The 27,984-nt window shown below is 44.4% G+C and overlaps 1 protein-coding gene across 1 annotated transcript; it reads right to left on the minus strand.

Annotated features, from left to right (window-relative positions):
- Positions 1 to 774: 774 nt before the first annotated feature.
- skic2 (SKI2 subunit of superkiller complex) lies at positions 775 to 27,885 on the minus strand. Its single transcript, XM_080837720.1, has 29 exons — positions 27,767 to 27,885; positions 27,282 to 27,403; positions 26,977 to 27,098; positions 26,726 to 26,843; positions 26,349 to 26,463; positions 26,143 to 26,217; positions 25,832 to 25,885; positions 25,566 to 25,735; positions 25,277 to 25,429; positions 24,621 to 24,766; positions 24,050 to 24,196; positions 23,475 to 23,559; positions 23,174 to 23,280; positions 20,326 to 20,472; positions 20,031 to 20,127; positions 19,508 to 19,720; positions 19,160 to 19,270; positions 18,757 to 18,868; positions 17,866 to 17,984; positions 17,183 to 17,314; positions 16,765 to 16,902; positions 15,140 to 15,244; positions 11,713 to 11,848; positions 11,061 to 11,187; positions 10,131 to 10,341; positions 8,978 to 9,088; positions 7,060 to 7,278; positions 5,143 to 5,283; positions 775 to 1,242 (listed from the first exon to the last, which is right to left on the minus strand). Exons 1-29 carry the CDS (start codon positions 27,777 to 27,779, stop codon positions 1,042 to 1,044), a joined length of 3,747 nt encoding a protein of 1,248 aa, XP_080693846.1. The 5' UTR covers positions 27,780 to 27,885; the 3' UTR covers positions 775 to 1,041.
- Between the last annotated feature and the right edge of the window lie 99 nt (positions 27,886 to 27,984).

A 27,984-nucleotide genomic window follows, 5' to 3' on the forward strand; every position in this document is an offset into this window, starting at 1 on the left:
CCACTCGCGACGATGAATTTGCTGTCTTTCTGGCAAATTATACAGATGGCAGGTAGGACGGGGCCAGACCTTGATCTGGATCGAAGTTTCCTAGGTTTCGATAGGTATTCCACCTTACGTTGGTGAAATTATGTGTTTCCTCATGCTTAACAGAAGATATATGCATGTAACACATCTTGCGTTTTGAAGATATCTTTTGTTTTACATTTTCTGTCGAGATTTTTTCTTCTTCGGCTAATACGATGGCTGCCATGCCGCTTCTGTTTACTCGAGCTCAGCTGACATACTAGCTATCTGATTCGTTCCTTCTGATGACGTCTGAACCGTGGCACCTCTCGAGGCAAAAAGTATTAAAAAGTAAATTACGCCTGCCGAATATGTACATACGCCTCGGAGACACTAGTTCTTCATTAAACGTTGTGAATTTGAATAGCCTTGCATTGCGAAAAACGGCGAACTTTTTTTTAAATCCTTAACATAACTCATTCTTTTTTATGAACTGAAGTTCGCTTAGTTCGGAGCCTGTGGAGCGAAGTTAGGTTTCTAAAGCACTTTTCGAGGGTCACCTTATGGCCTAACATGCACGAACGAACGCACACACGCACGCGCGCAGGCACATCAGTGGGCCGCGGATACTTTCTAGTCAGAATGGTGGTCCCTGCGACAAAACCAGTTGAAAACCCCTGCTCTAGAAGAGTAATGTTCATTTTCATGGAAAAGTAAAGGAGCCAAACATATTGTTACATGCAGTTCATTTTAGTACTGTACATTTTATTACAGTAAATCACAATGTATGGAGTGTTCCACTGAAGTTGGTTAGACCCAGCTGTGTGCTCTAAACACTCCCGCTCTCTCACACACAGCAACATCACATGTGAAAACGTCTTACGGACACAACCACACAAACTGGTCTTTGAATTTGTTCCTCAGTGTTTAGAGAAGAGCAATGAGGGTAAGGTCCCCTTCAGATGGCCAGACAGGTTCTCCTCTTCTCTCTCTCCGCCTCACACTCACACTCTCACACACAAGTGTCCCCCAGTCTCAGTGAGTGTACAAAGAGGCTGTGAAGACGATGTCCCTGCGTATGGCGAGTGAAGCCCTCTCCATCTTGCTCCCCAGCACCGAGTCTCCCACAATCCTGGCCGCCTGCCGCACCTCCTTCAGCACCTCGTCCAGCCGCTGGATGCACCGCACCACTGTGCCCTCCTGCACGTCAGTCAGCTGGGCGATCTCTGCAAAGGGCTGCAGGACATCCACACAAACATTAAGACGTGCAGCAGATCCACACAAACATTAAGACATGCATGAGATCCTCACAAACATTAAGACACACTGACAAACACTTTAAGGTACGACACTAAATACTGATATTAAAGCGGGATTTACAGTCGTGCACGCCTTGGCACGCCTTGGCAACACCTTCCCCCAGGTGGAACGCCCATTCGAGCCCCTCGGACAGCTGGACGGACACGAACGTGCACCTCCTGATTTTTCTAACTTTTCGGATAGAGACGGATACCCCCTTGGCTGTGAATGGTCCACTAACGACATTATTACCCAATTTCCGGAGTAGTGCCCGATCCCAGCAGGAGCCTGACGACGAATCCTCCGAGAGCAACTTCTCCCAACCATCCAGGAACAGTTTGGTGATAAACAATGCCTTTCCCAGCATGATGGAGCACCTTGCCATAAGGCAAAAGTGATAACTAAGTGGCTCGGGGAACAAAACATTGATATTTTGGGTCCATTGGCCAGGAAACTCCCCAGACCTTAATCCCATTGAGAACTTGTGGTCAATCCTCAAGAGGCGGCTGGACAAACAAAAAAAACGATTTCTGACCAACTCCAAGCATTGATTATGCAAGAATGGGCCGCCATCAGTCAGGATGTGGCCCAGAAGTTAATTGACAGCATGCCAGGGCGGATTGCAGAGGTCTTGAAAAAGAAGGGTCAAAACTGCACATATTGACTTTTTGCATTTACTTCATGTAATTGCCAATAAAAGCCAGTGACACTTATTAAGTGTTTGTAATTATAATTATTCAGTCTTCCATTAGCCTGGATACCAGCCCAAACCCCGCCCACAAACATTTTTGTCAGGGAGATTTGGTCTGGCTCTGGGTTAATTGGGAGAGAGTTTCATCGGTAGGATCAAACCGGACCAATCAAATTGGCAGGGCGGGCTTTATACGTTGATGGACAGATACCAACGCTTGAGTTGAATTAACCGGTAGATTCGAACTCCGACCAAGATGGCCGCGTCTCGGGTGCTTAGTGGGGAATATTTTATGTGAATTAAGCTATCTACACGACTTTTTAATGTCTACATTGACTCGGTTAGTTGTGCATGTGCAACACGAATGTTACAGAGTATTGTTTGTCTTAACTAAAGTTCTCTAGACCATTATTGTTATATCATTGCTAACGTGTACACAAAAAACCCATCGAAATAAACTGTAGCTTGTAGCCTTAATGCTAATTAATTAACGTGAGCAGGCATATCTCAACAGACATTGACAGTGCATTCATTTTGAAAGAGGAACAGAGAAACGCGATTAAGGCATTTGTCATTGAAAAGATGTTTTTGCCGTCCTTCCAAGGGATCAGGTAAAAGTTTAATCTATCAGATGGTAATAGGCTACTATGTTGCTCTGATTGGTTCTAGGACCTAGGTATCCAATTCAGCGAATAGGCATTTTCTTTCCTGGTTCGTTGAAACACGCCCCATGATCACATTGCAAAGGTCCGGTATCAGACTCATATTCTGACTAGAATCATGAGTATGACATCGTCAGGCTAGTCTTCCATAGTAACATCTGACAAAAATATCTAAAGACACTGAAGCAGCAAACTTTGTGAAAATGCATATTTGTGTCATTCTCAAAACTTTTGGCCATGACTGTACACCAGCATTGACTAGATATTGTCCATACAGTAGATTTCCTCGTTTTGTATTGTTTTACTCTCCAGATGATGTTTATTTTTAACTCCTTCCATTATACCAATTTTCTGCCTGTAATCGAGTTGTCACACCCAGGCATAAACAAACTCCCGCACACAGGAAGAAGGCTGTTATCCAAATTGTGATTTATTTTGTCAAAAACGCTAAGATTAACGTGAAGTGGAGTTAACTTACAGCCAACACCATTGTATTACAAACACTGACAACACACACACATAATGAGAAGGTACACCTGGCGATTCTCTTGCCTTTAATCTTTCACCTTTGAATAATGTAAAACGTCGTTTTAAAGCGCTGTGGCCGTCATTATAAGATGTGTCAATAAACCAACTTCTGCATTATGTGGAGCAGACAGGTTGAATTCACTTCTTATTGAGAAATTTTAAATATGGAATGTTCAATGCCTTATTGCGCTGAAGGCTGAGCCCGAGTATGATTTCTAAATATTTGTCCAAACCCAGCCCTGCACGTCGGGTCCCGTCGGAAGAAGTGAGGAAATATGAACATTTATACAACCCAAATGATCAATGATCAACAACTCCATCATCCGTCTTCCTCTCTCGGTTGCCATCGTTCACTGTGTATGTCAGTGGTTCTCAGACTTTTTCTGTCATTCCCCACATTGAATGAGGACTTTTGCAATAACATTTTCATCCCGGTCCACCATCTAATGTTAAAACAGTATTGAATAATGGTGCGGCTCCTATAATGTATAATGGAGCAACACGTTGGTTACTGGGTAAGTGTGCGAGGGAGAGAGAGAGAGAGAAGGAGAATGGTGATGCACACTGATAGATCAGATATAGCGACCGGAGCATAGTTATGTTACTGTAACGTTGAACTCTGTGCACAGTATGGAGAATAAATCCTCGGGCCAAATCAAGTTGCCATTCATTTACTCATCAACCGCAGACAGAAGGGAAAAGGAGATAACCACGGAGTTAGAAAGTAGGCCTACACCTGGCGATGATCTCGCCTTTTATCTGCACCTTTGAAAAATGTAACCTATCAACACGTTGTTTCAAAGCGCTGTGGCAGTCCTTAGATGTGTCAATAAACGAACTTCTGCTTAATGTGAAGCAGGCACATTGAATTCACTACTTATTAAGATATTTTAAATATAGAATGTTCAATGCCTGATCGCTGATGTGTCCCAGCCCCATCCGAGCGAGTATAATTTCTAAATGTTTGGCCAGACTCGCCCCGCAGGCAATGATGAACTATAGCCGATGACTAGTCAAAATGTCTATACAGTATATGTCCAAGACTCATGTGATCACACCTGCTGCACTGGTCCAAAGCTGCTTGTCAGACCAGTGGCAGATGGGAGGAGGGAGAAAAACAAGCAATGAATTCTAACAAAGACGTGAAAGAGCAGCGCCGGTTTCGACTAAAAGCCGTTACCCCACCCAATGGTCTGGTGGTGAATTACTTTCAGCACCCACAGCCGTTGTAGAAGTGTAAAAGGTCTATAAGTACGTTCAAATCCGTCTGAATCCGTCCGCCCGCCCATCCATTTCGAGGACAGAGAAGGATCCAGAAGTGTATTAAGGCCTTAACACAGGCACAGAACTATACCAAACACACACTAAATATAGATATTATCACAGGCACAGAACTATACCAAACACACACTAAATATAGATATTAACACAGGCACAGAACTATACCAAACACACACTAAATATAGATATTAACACAGGCACAGAACTATACCAAACACACACTAAATATAGATATTAACACAGGCACGGAACTATACCAAACACACACTAAATATAGATATTAACACAGGCACGGAACTATACCAAACACACACTAAATATAGATATTAACACAGGCACGGAACTATACCAAACACACACTAAATATAGATATTAACACAGGCACGGAACTATACCAAACACACACTAAATATAGATATTAACACAGGCACAGAACTATACCAAACACACACTAAATATAGATATTAACACAGGCACAGAACTATACCAAACACACTGATCAACACTTTAAGGTACAACACTTAATACTGATATTTACACAGGCACAGAACTATACCAAACACACTGATAAACACTTTAAGGCTGTTGCATCAGATTCTGCCATAAATGCTAGGACAAGACACAGTTAATGGCGGCAGTGCAGAAAGTCATGGATGAAAGACAGTCCTGACTCACCATGCCTCTGGCCCAGCAGTACACCACCTCAGTCAGGCCGAATTTGAACTGAGACACGAAATCCTCAGCGGACTGAGCAATCCCACAATCCCTCTGCAGGTCACCAATTTTCTGAGCGACACACAGCACTTGCTTAATGCCCTGGTGAGGAAGAGTGAGAGACAGAGAGAAAACCATTGAAAAAGTTGAGGGAGAGGAGAATCCCATGGGTATATTATTCAGTCATCACTAAACATACAAACACACACAAACAAACACAAACACATACACCTTTTTTCAACCTCTGTACAGCAAGCCCTGTCTCATATCTCACTCCCATACCCCCACACAAAGAGAATCCAAGTCAAGTTACTGTTGGAATACCTGTGAACAGCCAACCTTCTGTGTTCAAGCTTTAAGACACTGCCAAGGTACATGCTCTCTCACTCAGGATTTGTCTCACACACACACACACACACACACACACACACACACACACACACACACACACACACACACACACACACACGTGGAGTTCATCACTAATTTACAACCTCGATAGAGCAGTTCCCTGTTTGAGGGCTGCACGGTAACACACTCAGCAGCACGCTACTAGGCAAAACACTGTGGCATGGTGCTGTCTGTGGTTCATGGTGCTGTCTGTGGTGCTGTCTGTGGATCATCATGGTGCTATCTGTGGTGCTGTCTGTGGTGTTGTCTGTGGTGCTGTCTGTGGCGCTATCTGTGGCGCTGGCTGTGGCTCATCATGGTGCTGTCTGTGGTTCATGGTGCTGTCTGTGGTGCTGTCTGTGGCTCATCATGGTGCTGTCTGTGGTGCTGTCTGTGGTGCTGTCTGTGGTGCTGTCTGCGGCTCATCATGGTGCTGTCTGTGGTGCTGTCTGTGGCTCATCATGGTGCTGTCTGTGGTGCTGTCTGTGGAGCTGTCTGTGGTTCATCATGGTGCTGTCTGTGGCTCAAGCAGCGGGTTAAGTGTCCTTGCCAGCGGGTGGACGATTGTGAGCGTGTGTGTGTGTGTGTGTGTGTGTGTGTGTGTGTAGAGGAAAAACTCATATAGTTATATAGCTCAGACAGAAGTGAGTCACAGCCTACAGGACACACAGTAAACACACACACACACAAACACACAAACACACATACAAGGTGGAGATTTGCCCCAACTGCTGATCTTACTGGGGCATTTGATCATGTGATCATTGAATAAATATAGAACCCATGCACACACCAGGATGAGGACTGAATTCCCTTTAAAATATTTGGTGAATCTTAGGTAATCATATAAATGATGGAAGCAGTGTTTCAACATTACTAATGCTTGGGCACTTGGCAGCAGACAGCACAGGGACTGGGAGTACAACAACAGGGTCATCATCTCCACACACACGCAGAGAGACAGACAGACAGTCACACACACACACACACACCTGAATATCACAACACCAATAGGCCATGATACCAAATGATTGTTCATGAAATTCATCACATCCACACAGCATACCACACAGACACAGAAACACACACACACACACACACACCACACAGACACACACAGCATACCACCCTCATAAAGACATACAGCATACCACACAGACACAGAAAGACACACACACACACACACACACACACACACACACACACACACACACACACACACACACACAGATATGCTTACTCCACAGACAACTACTGTTCATGCAAAATCACTATAATCCTGGCTCTCCAGGACCCGCAGGCCAAAAAAACCTTGGATGTAAATCTACAGGCAACACATTCTCTCTGTGTGTCTCTCAGACAGACAGAGACACACACACACACACACACACACAGACACACAGACACACAGACACACAGACACACAGACACACAGACACACAGACACACAGACACAGACACAGACACAGACACAGACACACATCATACCTCCTGAAGTGTAGTGGTGATGTGGGGCTCCACCTGGGTCTTCTGTGTGAAGATCAGACAGGAGAGCAGGGCGGCGCTCTCCTCGGGGGCGAGAGGGCTGAGTGTGTTCTCAAACAGCAGCTCCGTGAGAAGCAGCTCATGGCTGGAGATCTGACAGGCCACACGCCCCTTCAGTTGCACCGCCCCGCTCGCGTCGATGTACTGCAGTGTCTGAAGAACCTGGTAGAACACAGAACACAGTGGCTCATGAAGAACCTGATAGAACACAGACACAGTGGGTCACACTGATGAAGAACCTGTTAGAACACAGCCACAGTGGGTCACAATAATGAAGAGCCTGTCCAAACACAGCCACAGTGGGTCACAATCATGAAGAGCCTGACCGAACACAGCCACAGTGGGTCACAATCATGAAGAACTAATAGAACACAACCACAGTGGGTCACAATCATGAAGAACTAATAGAACACAACCACAGTGGGTCACAATCATGAAGAGCCTGACAGAACACAGCCACAGTGGGTCACAATCATGAAGAGCCTGACAGAACACAGCCACAGTGGGTCACAATCATGAAGAACACAGCCACAGTTGGTCACAATAATCATCTCGATCATCAGCATTACCACCACCCATTTACAGTCAGTGGCCATCACGTAAGACAGAACGCCTCCAATGTTCTAATAGTGGCTGTCCACCCAGACGAGACTTCAGGTAAGACACAACGCCTCCAATGTTCTAATAATAATAATAATTAATTTTATATTGAACAGTAGCTGTCCACCCAGACAAGACTTCAGAGATCACTGGTCATGCATGAGGTCAGTTACTGCTGCGTGACATAAAGTAAGCAGAACCATATAAAGTAGTTTATCACATAAGCATTCATTCATTTCATTGACATATACAAACATGACATCTACTAAAAGACTGTCAACCCAACATGCAGTCGGCCTATGCTGACTCCAAACTTTACGAAAAAAAGACAGGCTCAGGGTCTAACAAGTATGGCGGACCTAAAGCCAAACACGGGTGACGTTGCATCATGATCTAACTAGTATGGCGGACCTAAAGCTCAACCCTGGTGACGTTGTATCATGATTGTGATGCCCACGTGTGCCCCCTTCAGGCTTCAGCCCTGCCAGTGCACGGGCAGAGGCAGAACCTGAGCCTAAGTGCTTTATTATTATTTCTCTCTGTCTCTCATTAGGCACTTTTCGGTTCTTGTAGGCACTATTTTGATATCTTCTCTCACACGGGCACTTTGACTCCTTTCTCAATCTATCCCCCTTTCTATTTGCTTTAGCTCTCACTCTCTTATTAATTTCCTAACAAACTGATGCTTTCATTCATCCATTCATGCATTGACATTGAACGTTACCTTTTCATACCCCTATTTTGATTCATTATTGATTTTGGTACAAATAAATTATTCTTATTACATTTGAACTACTTTGTGTTGTGTCCCATATTATGTAATGGTACCCTAACGAGTCTGCCGTTACAATGATCTAACTAGTATGGCGGACCTAAAGCTCAACCCTGGTGACGTTGCATCATGATCTAACTAGTATGGGGGACCTGGAGCTCAACTCTGGTGACGTTGCATCATGATCTAACTAGTATGGCGGACCTAAAGCTCAACTCTGGTGACGTTGCATCATGATCTAACTAGTATGGCGGACCTGAAGCTCAACTCTGGTGACGTTGCATCATGATCTAACTAGTATGGCGGACCTAAAGCTCAACTCTGGTGACGTTGCATCTCAGCACAACAGAAAAGTGTCCCGATGAAGGAGCAGTGTTGTGGCACATGGTGCTCAGATGCCGTCTGGTTTAACCTTATTTTAAAGGGGATAAATGCTGGCGTATTTCTAGTATGGATCTTTGGTGTCCAAACAGATGACATGAAACAAACCTTAATCCTCTGGTGGTACTCTGGCAGGAGGGAGAGAGACTGATCAGACACGAGGAAGAGAAGTTTATCCATCTCTTCCTGAACCCGCATTCTCTCCTGGACACGAGCAAACTAACAGAGAGGAAGAGAGAGAGAGAGAAAGAAAGAAAGACAAAATAAATAAGGAAGCATTTGAGATTGCATGGAAGATGTGTGGCTAGATGAGAAAAACACAGAAACTAAACAGTGATGAGAAGAAAGAGAGAGACAGGCATATTGCAATTCCTGAATCTAAATCTCAATCCTATTTTCAGCATTCAATGCAACACTGTGGGCATACAAACAGTCAGGCATAATAATCTTGCCTCTCAGTTGGCATGGCAATGGTTACAGAGAGATAGGATGTGCCCATGTCCGTGTTCGTGTGTGTGTGTGTCAGTGTGTGTGTGTGTTTGTGTGGTGATAATGAGCTCTAATGAGATGGCTATTTGGCATCTCCCGCTTCCTGTGTTGTAGCTGCTGTGTGTACAATGCCAGCTGTGCCAGTTGCCAGGGGAATCTGTGTATGGCTTTAGGTCTGCCAGCTCGTCCTCCACAACAGAGCCATCAACACAGCCTTCATCATATCCTTCAATAGAATAACATCATATTGTTTCATTCAGTACAATACTAATATATTCAGAATTATTCATTTATACAGCGAATCTAGATCAAAATGACATCACATCAATTAATTCAATGAAGCAATGAATATGCATAAAGAGGACAGCTGACCCGTTTGGAGAAGAGGAGAGCAGCAGAAGAGAAGAGAGGAGAAGAGAAGGAGTAGGAGCAATGGAGAGAAGAGGAGGAGTGGTTGTGGTCTATGAGAAAATGAGGTGTGGTCTATGAAAAGAGTAGGTGTGGTCTATGAGAAGGAAGTGTGTGGTCTATGAGAAGATGAGGTGTGGTCTAGGAGAAGAGGGTGCGGCCTTGGAAAAGAGGATGTGTGGTCTGGGATAAGTGGGCGTGGTCAATGCGAAGATGGGGTGTGTGGTCTATGGTAAGGGGTGTGGTCTATGAGAAGGGGAGGTGTGGTCTATGAGAAGAGGAGGTGTGGTCTATTACATTATAATAGGAGGTGTGGTCTATGAGAAGAGGAGGTGTGGTCGAGGAAAAGAAGTGTGGAACAGACCTGTTCTGAAAAGGTGGGTGAATGGATGCACTTGAAGTCTTTGAGGCAGTCCCGTAGCACCCGCTGCCTCATCACCCCCTCCACCACCTCCACACTCTTCAGGTGCAGGTCATTGACAGGGTCGAAGGTCGCCATACCATCTGGGTTGGCCTCAGCCAATCGCAGGAGCTCTTGTGTTGCTGTGGATATAGCCTGGCCAGGAGGGTCCATTCTAGGTGTGTGGATAAAGGGGGCAGGTTCAGTAACTCACACATGAACATGATCACAACAACAAAAAACACTTCAAATCAACATTTTTGAAACACAAAACGTGTTCAAACTTCAATTTAAATGCTTTGATATGCCTAAGAACTAAATACAAAACTGCCATCACATCACAACATGCATAAAACAGGCTATCTGATGTTGTTATGCTAGTCTTGATCCATTTTCAGATTGGTTTATTACACCGTCATCAATTATCTTTAGCATGCATCCTGTATAAATACTCCACCACCATTACATTACCCCACAAAATACCTTCTATTGTTTGCACTGCAACACCCACATGTGAAATGTATCTACATGACCTATAGATTTTATTTATATTGCCTATATATTGTTTGTTTTTAATCTGTAAATTGCTTGAGAGCGGACCAACAAGCAGAACCTAAATCCTTGTCTGTGTGGTGCTTAAATCTGATTCTAAGTCTGAGCTGTGACTCAAGGGCAAAAGGAGCTTGCTTGGTAATGTTATTGTTATTCGATTAGAATTGATCACAACATTCCAAATATGTTGCTATAAATTGCCCAATTCAGACCGGTGCATCTGTGTTTAATACCCATTTCCAAACACACAAACACACATAAGACTACATAAACCAGAAACTACATAATACCCATTTCCAAACACACAAACACACATAAGACTACATAAACCAGAAAACACACCTGAAGCGTGGCTGCTGTCTTTTGCTGTAGTTGTCAATGATCCGCTCTGGAATCACCTTGAGGGCCTTGACTGTTATGCCTAAGATGTCCTGTGACTTCAGCTTCTGCACCGTGTGACTGCAGGGGCCTGGAGACAACAAACAAGCCCATTGTGAAGTTTGGTGCAAGGTCATACAGGGTTAGGGGGCTGCAGCTCTGGACAGCTGTGCACTCTAGGTGTGCTGGTGTGCATGGGTCTGTTCTGTGTGCATGGGTCTGTTCTGTGTGCATGGGTCTGTTCTGTGTGCATGGGTCTGTTCTGCGTGCATGGGTCTGTTCTGTGTGCATGGGTCTGTTCTATGTGCATGGGTCTGATGCGCTGCTGCTCTGTGTGTCCAACAGGTGGGTGTTCATGGCATGTGCACTTGCATGTGGGGATATACAAGAGGGCACTGAAATGTGGTATTGAGAGAGGGTGCTGGGTGGGGTATTGTAGAGGTGAGTCATGCTGCTGTTCTGCCTGGTGTGTGTGTGTGTGTGTGTGTGTGTGTGTGTGTGTCTGTCTGCGTGTGAGTGCGTGTGCGTGTGCGTGTGCGTGTGCGCGTGTGCGAGTGTGTGTGTGTGTGTGTGTGTGTGTGTGTGTGTGTGTGTGTGGAGAGTGTGTGTAGCTGACCCTCAGGAGTGAAAAGAGCTGTGTTGTAGAGGTGAGGCAGGGCGCTGGTGTTCTGGGCGTCTCCTGTAGGCTCCTCGTTGCCTTTCTCACAGATGATGAGGGTTGTGAAGGTGCGATTGACTGCATCATTAGACACCTGACACAGAGACGCACAGGAAGGATGAGAGAGACCTCTGTGTGTGTGTGTGTGTGTGTGTGTGTGTGTGTGTGTGTGTGTGTGTGTGTGTGTGTGTGTGTGTATGTGAAGGTGCGATTGACAGCATCATTAGACACCTGACACCCAGACGCACAGGGAAGGATGAGAGAGACCTCTCTGTAAGAGTGTGTGTGTGTGTGTGTGTGTGTGTGTCAGAGGAGGTTCTTCAATTGAGGAAACGGAGGAAGAACCTCCCCAAACTTTTGAGAATGTATTTTTGAAATTGAACTGACTAAACTCCTTTAAAAATGCAGTTTGATATCAGTATTTAATACTATGCATATTATAATTTGTTTCCCTGAGTTAAAATAACATTAGCACCCCCTATCGTAACAAGAAATTACTGCACGGAGGACGTCCTCCCTTTGGCTCCCATTGAAATCAATGGAATCTGTCTCTGATACTGGCGGTTCTTGGGGCTCATTCACTTACATTGCCCAGGGGAGGAAAGACCTCCCTAGTGTCTGAGTCTGCGCCAACATCGCTTAACCAATAAACAACGGATTTGGCGTTGGAGGGAGGGGATTCGACATTAATACCGAAGAAGTTTCCCTCTTCAACCATTCTGCAGAAGGATATCGATAACATGTCACCCTTAAAAATTGTTGTAGAAAGATTGCAAATAAAGAGGACGTGCAATGGAGAACGAAGATATTGTTCATGTTTTATTGAACAAACCGTTTCATTCATTGATCTACAGAGAGGAGGTTAGTATCAAAACAACAGGGAAACCTGATCCAAAAATCCAAGTCACTAAACCCAATGGTAAAACCGCTGCCGTATAATGCTAACTGGTAGGCGAAATACTTATAGCTCACTGGTACCATAAAAAAACAATCGGCTGCACTGTTTTGTTTAAATCGTTCATACGCCTATTGTTAGTCTGACTGTTCACGTTCAGCTGAAATTCTGAATGGAAATTGTTAATGAATGTTTCAGAACGCGATGTGTTTCGTATCTATTGTAATTAGCCTACTTGTAATTTGGGCATTGGCCTCATAGGCTACTTTGAGTGATAGCTGTAATAATCTGGCATAATCTGATGTTAATGTTAATAGTTCTGAAATAATGTTCTCTAACTTGTTGGCTTTGTTACTTGTTGTTTAATGTTGTGGGAAGGATGTTAGTGAATGATTCAGAGCATGATGCATTTTAAATGGCATCACTTTTGGTCTTGTGTCTTAATTTTTTTTAAACTATTTCAGCTGAAAATAAAATTAGTCAAATAATAACCTTAATAGCTTTAGTAATTAAGGGGGGAAAATAGGCCAAATGGTAGGCCCAACATTTAGAATTTAGTTTTTCAAATCAAGAGTAGGCCTGATTTGACTTATTGGCTTTGCATCCTTTCCTTCTGGCCTTGTCTAGTACAAAGACATGCAGCCCACCAGCTTTTTAAGTACAATGGTGCCACACTGGTGGCTTTGTATCAATTGTATCCCTGCCTGCTATTTTGTAGTACTGTAGGTGACAAAAACACCCTGAAACAACTTGTATCTCACATACTTATGCCACCAACAGAATAAGCAGGCCAATGGCAACCAGGCGCACAGGTCTTCCTACCTCACTTTAAAAACCACCAGCCGCCACTGGTGTGTGTGTGGGTGTGTGTGTGTGAAGGTGCGATTGACTACAGAATTAGACACCTGCCACAGAGAGACAAACAGGGAAGGATGAGACCCTGACAGCATCACTAAACACCTGACACAGAGACGCACAGGGAAGGATGAGAGAGAGACCCTGATAGCATCACTAAACACCTGACAGAGACGCACAGGGAAGGATGAGAGAGATAGCATCACTAAACACCTGACACACAGACGCACAGGGAAGGATGAGAGAGAGTCCCTAACAGCATCCCTAAACACCTGACACAGAGACGCACAGGAAGGATGAGAGAGATAGCATCACTAAACACCTGACACAGAGACGCACAGGAAGGATGAGAGAGATAGCATCACTAAACACCTGACACACAGACACACATGGAAGGATGAGAGAGAGACCCTAACAGCATCACTAAACACCTGACACAGAGACGCACAGGAAGGATGAGAGAGATAGCATCACTAAACACCTGACACAGAGACGCACAGGAAGGATGAGAGAGATGGCATCACTAAACACCTGACACACAGACGCACATGGAAGGATGAGAGAGATAGCATCACTAAACACCTGACACACAGACACACATGGAAGGATGAGAGAGATAGCATCACTAAACACCTGACACACAGACGCACAGGAAGGATGAGAGAGATATCATCACTAAACACCTGACACAGAGACGCACAGGAAGGATGAGAGAGATAGCATCACTAAACACCTGACACAGAGACGCACAGGAAGGATGAGAGAGATAGCATCACTAAACACCTGACACAGAGACGCACAGGAAGGATGAGAGAGATGGCATCACTAAACACCTGACACAGAGACGCACAGGAAGGATGAGAGAGATGGCATCACTAAACACCTGACACACAGACGCACATGGAAGGATGAGAGAGATAGTATCACTAAACACCTGACACACAGACACACATGGAAGGATGAGAGAGATAGCATCACTAAACACCTGACACACAGACGCACATGGAAGGATGAGAGAGATAGCATCACTAAACACCTGACACAGAGACGCACATGGAAGGATGAGAGAGATAGCATCACTAAACACCTGACACACAGACACACATGGAAGGATGAGAGAGATAGCATCACTAAACACCTGACACAGAGACGCACAGGAAGGATGAGAGAGATAGCATCACTAAACACCTGACACAGAGACGCACAGGAAGGATGAGAGAGATGGCATCACTAAACACCTGACACAGAGACGCACAGGAAGGATGAGAGAGATGGCATCAATAAACACCTGACACAGAGACGCACAGGAAGGATGAGAGAGATGGCATCACTAAACACCTGACACACAGACGCACATGGAAGGATGAGAGAGATAGCATCACTAAACACCTGACACACAGACACACATGGAAGGATGAGAGAGATAGCATCACTAAACACCTGACACACAGACGCACATGGAAGGATGAGAGAGATAGCATCACTAAACACCTGACACAGAGACGCACAGGAAGGATGAGAGAGATAGCATCACTAAACACCTGTCACAGGCGCCTAGGAGAGGATGAGAGACTCTGGAAAAGAGAGGGGGATGATACATGCGTATGATGAATGTAGGTCTTTGTGTGTTCTCACTTGAAGGATGACGCCGAGGGCGTTGAGGTGCAGGGAGTTGCTGACGACGACAACCCGTCCTACAGAGAGAGCTTTCAGGCCAGACACAGAGTCCATCACTGCCTCCTGCAAATGACAGAAAGAAAACATCTTGTGTGATCTTTAATGGAGATGTATATGACCATGGGACAACTGAAGTGATGCATGAACTTAACACATAACATTATGCAATATGCATGTGTGTGTGTGTGTGTGCGTGAGTGTGTGTGTGTGTGTGTGTGTGTGTGTGTGTGTGTGGGGTGTTAACACGTGCATGGTGCGTCAGTATGCATAAGTATAAAGGTGGTCCTTGAGTTTATTTAAAATGCCTTGAGACAACAGGGGATGTGGATTTCTGCAGTGGTGTGTCTGCGGTTGCATGATACTGCAACTGTATCTGTCTTTCCCACACCAGTCTCGGCGCGGATCTCAGATTGTCTCTCTGGTTTATCCACATGGATGAAGGATCACCATCTTCAACCTAATCTGGCTAAAACAGAACTGTGGGTCTTACCAGCCCCACAGGCCATACACCGCAACATCGATATCAAAATTGACTCTGTATCTCCTGTCCCTTAGCTCCTTCTAAAGCAGCAAGAAATGAAGTTGTCATTATCGATGACCAACTAACATTCACAGATCACATTGCCTCTGTCTCCCTGTCGGGCCGCTTCGTGCTATTTAAAATCCACAAAATCAGGTCGTACCTAACTCAATATGCCACCCAGCTGCTGGTACAAACCTTGGTGATTTCCCGCCTTGAGGACTGCAACACCCTCCTAACGGGCCTGCTGGCATGTGTGGTGAAACCACTAATGATGGTCCAGAACGCGGAGGCGCGTCTGGTGTTCAAGCAATCGAAGAGGGCACACGTCACCCTGCTAGTGATTGAGCTCCACTGGCTGCCTGTAGCTGCTCGCATTAAGTTCAAGTCAATTATGCTTGCCTACAGAGTGCTTGCTGGTTCTGCTCCTACTTACTTTAATGCTTTGGCAAGGGCAAATGTTACCCCCCAGATGCTACGTTCGTCTAATGAGTGTCGTTTAGCACTGCCGTCTGTGCAAGTAGGGCAATCTAGACTATTCTCACTCACATTGGTGGAACGAGCTGCCTAGCACTACCAGAGCAGGGGCGTCCTTAAGAAACTCTTGAGGACCCAATTCTTCAGAGAGCACTTCCTCTCCTAACTTGTACTTCCTCTCCCTTCCTCTCCCTCTCCTTATCTTTCCTCTAATGCTATCTCCTCTAACTTGTACATAACTCACACTTACAGTAGTTACATTCCTGCACTTTTTAAAATTCTTCTGTAAAGTAGTATTAATTGTTACACTAGGTCTCTATTGCTGGTAGCTTGATTGTTCTCTCTTATATACGACGCTTCGGATAAAAACGTCTGCTAAATGACTGAATTTCAATGACTAAATGTACTGTTATATAAATGGAATGATAGGAGAGCATGTGTGTGTTTGCGGCTCTTTGCTGATGTCTGTGTGGGGCGGTGGGATGGGGGGAGTTTGTGAGACTCCTACAATGTTGGGTGTGTGTGTGTGTGTGTGTGTGTGTGTGTGTGTGTGTGTGTGTGTGTGTGTGTGTGTGTATGTGTGTACCTGCAGAGCCTGACTGGTAATGCGAAGCTCGTTGATAGTGTGGTAGTAGGAAAGCAGGTCAGACAGCTGACCCTCCACATCCATAGGAGGGAGAGTTGAGAGAGTTTCTTTCAGCTGAGAGATCCTCTTCTCTTGAGCCTGAGAAGGAGAAAGGGACAGACAAAAGTAGCCAGAGAAAGCAGATGGGAGAGAGAGGAAGAGAGAGAGAGAGAGAGGGAGAATAGGAGAGAGAGAGAGAGAGAGAGAGAGCGAGAGAGAGGAAAGGAGACAGCGAGAGAGAGAGAGAGAGAGAGAGAGAGGGAGAGAGAGAGAAGGAGAGGGAAACATATGGAGGATGACATGGCATCCTAACACTTCCACCCCTCCACCTCCCACCCCTGCCATGTGAGGGGGATTGTGGGGATTGTAGGCTGTGTACCTGCGTGTCCCTGTGGCTCTCGGAGAAGCTGCGCCTCATCATGTCCGTGACCCTGAGCGCCTCCACACGCAGCAGGTTCAGGATCATGGTGTACGTCAGGCGGAACTGAGACTGCAGCACGGTGGGCTTACCCTGGGGAGGCAGGAGACCACACACACACACACACACACACACACACACACACACACACACACACACACACACATCAGCTCTATGACTCTCATCACACCCCACTGAGACTGAAGCAGGAGACCACACACGCATCAGCCCTCTGACTCTCATCACGACCCACTGGACTGAGAGTGAGCTCCCAAAATGTCAGCTCCTGATGTCCTAGTAATACTACTCTGTTCATCCAACTGTCAATGTAACTTAGATAAGGTGGACTTTGCAAAGGAGTTCCATATTAACAATATAAGGATGAATCTACACGAGAGTGAATAGGTTTAAATCTCAAAATAAATTAGATCTTAACCATCCATGTAACGCTTAGGTAAATGTGATCAACACTAACATGAAACAAGACAGTCAGATCTGACAGGTGTGCCAAGAATAGAAAAGATTAGGATTTATTGATACATTTTTGATTCTACTGATGCTCACACTAAAAATAATTAACAATTCTAAGTGTGTTCATGGCTCATATTAGAAACAGTGAGTATGACTGAACACTGTGACCTCACCAGCATCATGACGTGCAGGTCTCCCATGTCGTGGACACCAGTCTTACACAGGATGATGACGGTGCCTGTGGCGTCCAGGCCTCTCCTGCCTGCACGACCGGCCATCTGAATATACTCACCTGCAGTCAGAGACAGACAATAGTTAACACACTCAAAAGCAGCACACATAGAGGTACAGACACACACACACACACACACACACACACACACACACACACACACACACACATAACCACACACAGACAAATGGGTAAAAAGGGTGTCTGTATCCATGTGAACACACACTCATACACAAATGCACACAAATTCAATAGTTCAGATTCAGAGGAATATGCAGTGGTTTAGAGTGAGGGCACACACAAACACAAACCTCACTAACGCACAATGACAGACAGGAAATCTAATTCCATGGATCCTTGATTGCATCAGAAAGCCATCAAAGGCCCCTGTTTCGTCTGTCTCACTGAGCCTTTGTGTGTGTGTGTGAATCTGAGACAGCTGGAAACAAACATGGTTCCATGACAGACACACTCGACACACATCATTCATCATTGGGAAAACACCTGGCCCTTCAGCACACACCTTGCCATTCCCATAACCAGCGTCTACCAAGAGCCACTTTTAGCATTTCAAAGGGTGACTATTGTGTGTTTATGAATCATTTGATTTCAAGTGTTCCATTTCATAATGTCAACAAAAGCATGCAGCTGAGGTGGTACCACAACAGGAGTTGAGCAGCCACATAGACACAGACACAGCCAACCCCAACGTTTCTGTTTATTTACCTACCTGTGTGTTTTTAGAAGCATCTTTGGCTCTGTTCATCCATCTCTCTGTACATCACTTATAGGCTCTCCTGATTTGTATGATTTGTGTTTGTAAGTCTCTTACCAGGCAGCAGATTTCTAAAACCGGTGCCATCATGTTTGCGAATGGAGTCAAACACCACGGTCCTGGCTGGCATATTCACCCCCATGGCAAAGGTCTCTGTAGCAAACAGAACCTGTGTGTGTGTGTGTGTGTGTGTGTGTGTGTGTGTGCGTGTGTGTGTGGTGTGTGTTTGTTGTGTGTGTGAGAGTGTGTGGTGTGTGTGTGTGTGTGTGTGTGAGTGTGTGTGTGTGTGTGGTGTGTGGAGTGTGTGTGTGTGTGTGTGTGGTGTGTGTGGATGGGTTTGTGTGCGTGTGAATGTGTTTGTGTGTTGATTAGATACATTATAACATTGATTTGATTGACATTATATAACATACATTATAAATCATTAAACATGATGAGAAGAGATGAACCAATGGCCCACCTTTACGAGTCCCCGTGAGAAGAGCATCTCTATGACCTCCTTGAGGATGGGCAGGATGCCGCTGTGGTGCACACCAATGCCCTTCTTCAGCAGGTCCCTCATCAGTAGGATCTTAAAGGGCAACACACATTTCAGACTAGACTTAAACAGATCCAGACTCAAACAAAAGGAGACCCTAAACCTCCACAATTAACATTCCTGGTCCATTTCAAGACTCATCCGTAAGCAATCAATTATATTTTCATTTAAATACCTTATTTTAGTAAACATTTGAAAGTAGTGGCTTTGGGTCAGAAAAACAGAGATAAAAAACCATGCTCCTTCTCCCCCCCCCCCACTGCTTCATACCTGTGGGAGCTGGCGGTCGCCCCCCCTCAGACGACTCAGGCTCTTCTGGAAGAAGGAGTGGATCTCACTCTTCTCAGGGGCGCTGGTCAGGTCCAGCGTGCCCAGAGAGCGGGCGTTTTCATCACAGCGTGTCCGTGAGAATGTGAAGGCCACCACCGGAGTCTGCTGCCGCTGAGAGAGGAAGTTGAGCAGTGTGAGCCACACGGACTTGTCCTGTGAGAGAGAAGAGGGAAGGGCACGGAGGAGACCAAAGACTGGACAATGAGTCAACAACAACTATCACTCGCAAAATAAGGTGAGTTATAATCATGATGTTGGGATGCTTTCAACTGTGAGGATTTTGCCTCACTTCTAACCATCAAGTCACATTAAAACACAAACCCACAATTACATACAGATACATTGAAATAAATAAAGTAAAATCAAAAGCCACAGGGAATCAAGCCAGCTCTGAAACTCCTATAAAACTCTGATTCTACTGTTCAGGAGGGATGAGGAAGCAAGAGATGGAGAATGGCGTGACCTGGTTGGATGTGGTGTTCTGAGATGTGTTCTTGGTGCCGAAGGACTGGGCGTGTTTGCTTGTGCGCTCTTTTTTGGCATCCACGGCTGCATAATACCTTCAACACAAATTCAGGAGTCAGGAGAACACCAGCGTCACTTACTCTGTGTCTATACCAGAAGGATTCAATGGCATGGCATCCTACGTGACTCTGCTGATAAGTATATAGAATATGTTCGCCCATCAAACAGTCAATTTGTCCTGGTATCTGTATTCCTAAGCCATAATAGTTCAGTGTGGGTTTAGACAAGTGTACCCTTTAGTGAGGAAGTTTCCAGCAGCATCTATCAAGAGGAAGAGCTCTTTCTGAGTCTTGGTGCTGTTTCCTGTGTAGAGGTAGTGCTCCAAGGGAACGGGCCTCTTCAGGGTGCTGATGACATAGATGTGCCTCTTCTTCATGCGTCTAGGGAGGGAAGGTCACAGGAAAGTGGACTTTAGGACTGAGGAAATCACATCATATTATCTGCACATTGTATAGCATCTATACAAAATTTGCGTTCCTAGACATGATGAGTGAGTAAATAGAACAAACTCATCATATTTACCTCCACCAAGGAGGTTGTTTTTACCCAGGTCCGTTTGTTTGTTTGTTGGTTGGTTTGTTTGTTAGCAGTATTACGCAAACATTACTGGCCCGATTTTCATGAAACTTGGTGGAAAGGTCTGACATGGGCCAAGGAAAAAAGCGTTACATTTTGGAGCAAATTGACTAACCGGATGACTGCACGAAATTTAGTTGCTAACGTTGCGAGATATGGCATTTGCCCCTTGGCAGAGGTCTGCACTCTACTGAGTGCCATTCTAGTTGAAAATATATTAAATATATATTGCCCAGTTTAGTATAAAGGTCTAGTCAGCTCTTGGTTAAATTGATCTCCACATCATCTGTCCATATCTTTATTATTAATCTGGCTGTCCACCTTGAGTTTTATATCATCTCCACTTGACCAATGTTCTTGTATGTGCCTCTGAATGTACAGAACTAGTTGTCTCTCTTTTTCATGCTTTGGTGCCTTTATTTTGGAAGTGATCCAAGTTTAATATTTGTAGATTTTGATGTGTAGAAGGAATAAGTCAGAATAAAAAGTTTTCATATTACAATCATAAACAAGCTTTAATGCTCTCTTTTAAGGATTTCACATACAGTCATGGACAAAAATGTTGGCACCCCTGCACTTCTGTCAGATAATGCACCACTACTCCCAGAAAAGTGTTGCAATTACAAATGCTTTTCTATTCACATGTTTATTTACTTAGTTTGCATTGGAAAAACACAAAAAATCTGAGAAATAATGCCAAATCTGACTTTATTCCACATAAAACTCAAAAAAGGGCCGGACAAAATTATTGGCACCCTCAACTTTATAATGGGTAGAACACCCTTAAAAATAAAGAAATACAAATATCTGAAATCTATAGCTTCCTATAACCATTAATGAGGTGTCTTACACCTCTCTACTGGAATTTTGGACCACTCTTCTTTTGCAAACTACTCCAAGTCTCTCACATTTGAAGGGTGCCTTCTCCCAACTACTGATTTGAGATCATGCCCCAGTTGTGCTATGGGATTAAGATCTGGACTCATCTCGGACACTTCAGAACTCTCCAGTGTTTTGTCTTAACCATTTCTGGGTCGTTTTGAAGTGTGCTATGGGTCATTGTCATGCTGGAAGACCCATGTCCTCTGACGGAGACCCAGCTTTCTGACAGTGGGCCCTACATTGCGCCCAAAAATTATTTGGTAGTCCTCAGATTTCCTGATGCCATGCACACAGTCAAGGCATCAGGTTCCAGAAGCAGCAAAGCAACCCCAAAACATCGGTCCAGCTCCACCATATTAGCCTGTAGGGGCCGTGTTCTTTTTTTTAAGGCCTCATTTCGTTGCCTGTAAACTGCTTTACCAAAGAGCTCTACTTTGGTCTCATCTATCCACAGGACGTTCTCCCAGAAAGATTTTGGCTTCCCCAAGAAAGTTGTCAAACTCCATTCTGGCTTTTTTATGTCTCTGTCTTAGCAGTGGGGTCCTCTGGGTCTCCTACCATAGCATCCCATTTCATTCAAAAGGCGACGGATAGTGCGAGCTGACACCGTTGTACCCTTTGTCTTGAATTTATTCGGAAGTTGTTCTAGGTTATTTATCCACCATTCAAACAATCTTTTGTTGCATTCGGTCATAAATGTTTCTCTTCCTTCCACATCCAGGGAGGTTAGTGACAATGCCATGGGCTGTAAACTTGTTGATGACACTGCGCACAGTGGACACAGGAACATTAAGATCTCTGGAGATGGACCTTGAGATTGTCCATGCTTGTCTACAATTTTGGTTCTCAAATCCTCAGACAATTCTTTGCTCTTCTTTCTTTTCTCCATGCTCAGTGCGGTATACACAGACACACAACACAAAGGTTGAGTCAACTTTGCTCCATTTTAACTGGTTGCAAATGTGATTTATATATTACCAGCATCTGTGGCTTGCCACAGGTGAGTTTAAATAAAGATTAAAGGAGCATTCCATGCTTAAAATACAATTATTTATTATAATTTTGAAAGGGTGCCAATAATTTTGTCCGGCCCTTTTTTGAGTTTTATGAGGAATAAAGTCAGATTTGGCATTATTTCTCAGATTTTTTGTGTTTTTCCAATGCAAACTAAGTAAATAAACATATGAATACAAAAGCATTTGTAATTGCAACACTTTTCTGGGAGTAGTGGTGCATTATCTGACAGAAGTGCAGGGGTGCCAACATTTTTGTCCATGACTGTATGAAGGGACTCTGTCCAAAACATTTCTGAGAATGCTTGATGGGGGCTCTTTGTGCTGGCACTTTTAGATCTGATCTCATTGGGGTAGTGAACAGCACATTACAGTGACTTACCCGATCCACTCACTGAACTCTCATTCGGGTAGTGAACAGCACATTACAGTGACTTACCCGACCCAGTCACTGAACTCTCATTGGGGTAGTGAACAGCACATTACAGTGACTTACCCGATCCACTCACTGAACTCTCATTGGGGTAGTGAACAGCACATTACAGTGACTTACCCAATCCACTCACTGAACTCTCATTGGGGTAGTGAACAGCACATTACAGTGACTTACCCGATCCACTCACTGAACTCCAATGCGTTGGGCACAGTGGCACTAAGCAGGATAATGCTAACGTGCTCCGGCAACATGATCAAGACCTCCTCCCACACCACTCCTCTCTAAGGGAGAGAACAGAGGAGGGGCACAGGACAGAACAGGTGAGAGAAAGAGGAAGAGGAGGAGGAGGAACAATAATTGACATTAAAATGGATGACATCCTGTTGCATGTTTTATAAACTTGATACATTTGTATTCTATTTTTTTTTTATTCTTTTGGTTTAGATTCCTTTATTATTTTAGATTAAGGCTTTACCTCAGCGTCATTAATGTAATGAACTTCATCAAAGATCACCCACTCCAAGTCCCGAATCACTTCAGAGCCGTTGTACAGCATTGACCTGAGGGAGACATAATATCATAAACAACAACGCATAAACAACAACGCATACACCACACAGCATAAACAACAACGAATACACTACACAGCATACACCACACAGCATACACCACACAGCATAATCCACACAGCATACACCACACAGCATACACCACACAGCATACACCACACAGCATACACCACACAGCATACACAAAATGGAACTATGGATCAGAACATTTCTGAAGTAAATGTGCCACATTTCTGTTCTCTTTCAATAATTGTGACATTTCCTGGTAATACTGAACGAGCCTCTGAAGCTTTAAAACTTTTTATTTACTACAGATCTTTATGCAGCTGAGCCCATGACAGAGCGAACAGCTCCGTCACTCATTGTCTTGCTTAAGGACTCTTCAAAATGTAGCCAGGAGGGGGTAAACCCTTGGTTGCCAGATGACTGCTCAACCCCATGGATGGATGCCTGCTGTGGCGTGACGTGATGTGACACTGACCTGAGGATCTCCGTGGTCATGATGAGGCAGGAGGCCTCGGGGTTGATCTGCACATCTCCTGTCAGCAGGCCCACATCTCCAAATGTGGTCTTAAAGTCCCGGAACTTCTGATTGGACAGGGCCTTGATGGGTGAAGTGTAAATTGTCCTGTGGAAAGGAGAGGAAAGTCAAAATAATACACATAAACTGAGACCTTTTGCAGTGTTATAAACTGCATACTGTGCATACACACACACACACGAACACACACGAACACACACACACACACACACACACACACACACACACACACACACAAATGTCGCTATACACATGTGCTTGTAGATGTACACAGGTGTGCTGGCACATGAACTACACATGCACAGAGACATGCATACATCTCCACAGAACTGTAAACACACACATGCATACATCTCCACAGAACTGTTAACACACACACACATGCATACATCTCCACAGAACTGTCAACACACACACACATGCATAAATCTCCACAGAACTGTAAACACACACACACATGCATACATCTCCACAGAATTGTAAACACACACACACATGCATACATGCTTACCTAGTCATGTGTTTCTGGGACAGTGCAATAGCGTACTCGGCCACCACAGTCTTGCCAGCTGAAGTGTGTGCTGCCACAAACACAGAGTCATGGGCCTCCAGTTTCAGCACAGCCTGCTTCTGAAACAGGTCCAGTTCAAAGGACCACTGCAGGAACAGGAAAGGGAAGAGGCAGAGAGAGCATGGTCAGTATACTGAATACATTTGAACTTGAGCAAAAGCAGAAATGCAACAGGTTATGTTGTGGAAGAAAAGCAAGGACGTCAGAGGGACACTGGTATGTTTACATAGAGATGGGGTGAGATACTGGAAATGGGTGTTATTTGTCAAGGTCAGGTGATTTGACATAAACGTAAAGTTGTGCCCATAAGTATGTACCAGATGGCTGGAGACACATCAGTGTCGGCCTTGCAACGTTCAGGATGATTTGAAATAGTAGATGAGGTGTTAAACAAACACCCGCATTGATTCAGTTCAGTCATAATTTAGTTTACAGCTAAAAAAAAACACATTCTATGATGCACTTCCTCTTTAGACATAATTTATGAAAGGCAAATAACCACATCAACAACATCAGGATCTTGATATATAACTCCAGTGTCCAGTGTAACTATGTAGTGTGCCTTTGGGACCAATTCCATGATTCAGGACTGGTACCTTGAAAGCCGGATCAGGGACACGTTTGTAGAAGTCCTCGCAAGGTGAGGTTATATCCACAGGTATGGCCCACTTCTTTGTGTCTTCCTCTTCACCCTTGACCTCTTTCTTCCCAGCAGCAGTGACAGGAGGATGAGAAGAGGACACAGGACCCTGAGAACAAGAACCAATAAAAGAACACTGACATAAGGCTTCAGTCTTACTACCCAATGGCTTTGCAAGAGTTATACCTCACACTTCACTCAGTATGTATCAGGTAATAAACATTGAACATTTTACCCAGTCATACCTCCTTAATTCCAAGGTCTTCCAGACTATTTGTTCTGGGAAGTTTTGGTGTCTCAACGCTTGCTGGTTTCCCCTCTTTCTCCTCTCCATCGGGAGCAGCATCCATGATGTCATCAAAAGTGGATAAGAGGGACATCAGGTTCACTTCCCCTTTTGTTGTTGTTTTGCCGTCTGCGGATACAGCAGGGACATCAAAGTGTCAGAGAGTACAACTCAGTTTCAGGGGTGTAGGGGAGCTGTGTAGATAAAGTAGCTATGAGCTAATACCTTTAGCACTGAAGTCCATTCCCGTTTTCAGTCCAGGAGGCATTATTAGCAAATCTGAAGAGGAGACAAGGTCTTTAAAATCAGGCAGGACTGAAGAGAGGTATGTGCTAAACAAGGTCTTTAAAATCAGGCAGGACTGAAAAGAGGAATGTGCTAAACAAGGTCATTCAGGCAAAGACGCTGTAAGAGAAACCTCAATTTTCTGAACTGAACTGTCCTAATGCAGGTAAGCATTTGAATAACCAAAAACCCAAGACAATGTACTTGAAGTAGATGCAGGATTATTCCAACTGAAGAGAGCAGTGGCCCACCGTTCTCAAAGTCAATATTCTCTTCCAGATCCGACTTCTTCTTTATCTGTTCCAGAGTCAGCTCCTCCATGCCAGCTATGGGAAGGAGGGTGGTTGGACGAATGAACAAGAAAAAGGGAGAGAATGGGAGACATGTTTAAAAACAGCAGGCAGACACAATGGCCAAGGGAAGAGAGAAAGTATGTGTGGAGGTGCTGCAGTCCTACCCGGCATAAAGGGGTAGTTGGTGTTGCTCCCTCGCAGGCTCTCTGAGGGGGGTCCTGGGGCCCTCTGCAGGGAGAGAGAGTTCTTGGCACACAGGCCTGTGTTCTCCAATGGCACCTGCATGAGCAGCAACATCCTCAGATAAACACACAGAAATGTAATGACGGAACTTCAAATAATGGGAAGTTGTAGTTAGATTCCTGAGAATGTCTTTTCAGCTCCTTATTTTGAATCAGCAATTGTACTAAATCTAAAATGTTCTTCTCTCAACAAAGTTCATGCCTAATACATTTCTTCACAATCTTGCACACAATAATTCAGAGTTAATCTTACCAATAAGTTTGAAAATGTATTTTCTACTGTGAAAAAGAATGTGTACCTCTGTGAAGTCCAGAAGCATTCCTGTGGTTGGATCTCTAACCACGGACAGACCAGAGTGCAGGGGGGTAGGGGGACAGTGGAGTAGAGAATCCAAATGCTTCCCTCTCTTGGTCAGTCTAATATCATCCAGGAGATAGCCGTGTGTGACAGAGAGACAGGGTGTTGGCATTATATTACAGTATTATTGCACACGTAAACCATCAACATATCCATATTTAGGCTACTGTGTCAAAAAACATATACACGCACTTGAGAAACTTATGGAAAGCAGCATCTGTGTCATGGATGGGTAACCATGCAGGGTCACTGAGGAAACGCTTCTCCACCTCTGCCTGTAAATCCACACTGAACGGAGGCAGGCCATGGGGCAGCTGGGGGGCGCAGGTGAAAGAGCAATATGTTAGAGATTTCATGAATTATCATAAATCCCAGTTTGCTCTCTTGCAAAAATCATTACAAATGTTGAACAGATGAGAAGTAAATAGTATGTGGAGCAGTACAGAAATGAGAGCAAGATACTTTCGGTTATAGTTTGCAGTAAATGAACAGCTTACTGTGGTCAGTGGATAAAGAGGCTGGTAAGAGGGGAGAGGGTGTGTGAGGAGTTCAAATTTCCCAGAGCATCCCACCTCTAGCAAAGAAAGAGGCAGGTCTGCAGGCCCCACTGGGGGCAACTCTGAAGAAAAATTGTTGGTAATCAGTCCATACATTCATTTAGAAAAGAGTGCAGAGGAGATGCTAGAGTTGCACTTAATGTTGTTATTTACTGGATGTAATTTTCCATTATGATGTTTTCATTTCGTACTGCCACCTTGCGCCAAGCTATTAAAAAAAAATAACATTAGCACTTTCTCTACATGTCGGCACACGGGCATGTTTAAAGCTAAGGCTGGCTCAACTTAAACAATAATGTAACATTCTGTTAGCCAATGGCTACCAGGCAGGCTAGCTAAAAAGATAATGCCTACAGGGATGACACACCTGTCATTCTTATAAGAAATGTAGATTGAAACTTTAGATTAAAAATAAAATAACCCACCTATTCTTTCCATATATCCTTGTGGGGCACCGGGCTGTTTTCAAACAACTTAGTCAGCGAATTTGCAGTGTTCATGCCATAGACAAGTTCATACCATAGACAGTAAGATTCATTCGAACTGTTTCTGTGTGTCGGAAGTAAAGTACGTCAGACGGAAGTTGGTGAATTGTAATTTTTATTTAGGATAGTAAATCTAATTGTGAGATACCACTACGACA

This window comes from Sprattus sprattus (assembly GCF_963457725.1).
Source record: "Sprattus sprattus genome assembly, chromosome: 4".
Lineage (NCBI taxonomy): Eukaryota > Metazoa > Chordata > Actinopteri > Clupeiformes > Clupeidae > Sprattus > Sprattus sprattus.

Excerpts from the sequence above, each read along its gene's own strand:
- skic2 (XM_080837720.1), bottom strand. Across the intron at positions 16,903-17,182 it reads AGAGCCACAGGGACACGCAG|GCTCAAGAGAAGAGGATCTC; the intron begins GTACACAGCCTA and ends TCTCCTTCTCAG. Across the intron at positions 9,089-10,130 it reads CACCCACCTTTTCAGAACAG|TTTGCTCGTGTCCAGGAGAG; the intron begins GTCTGTTCCACA and ends CCTCTCTGTTAG.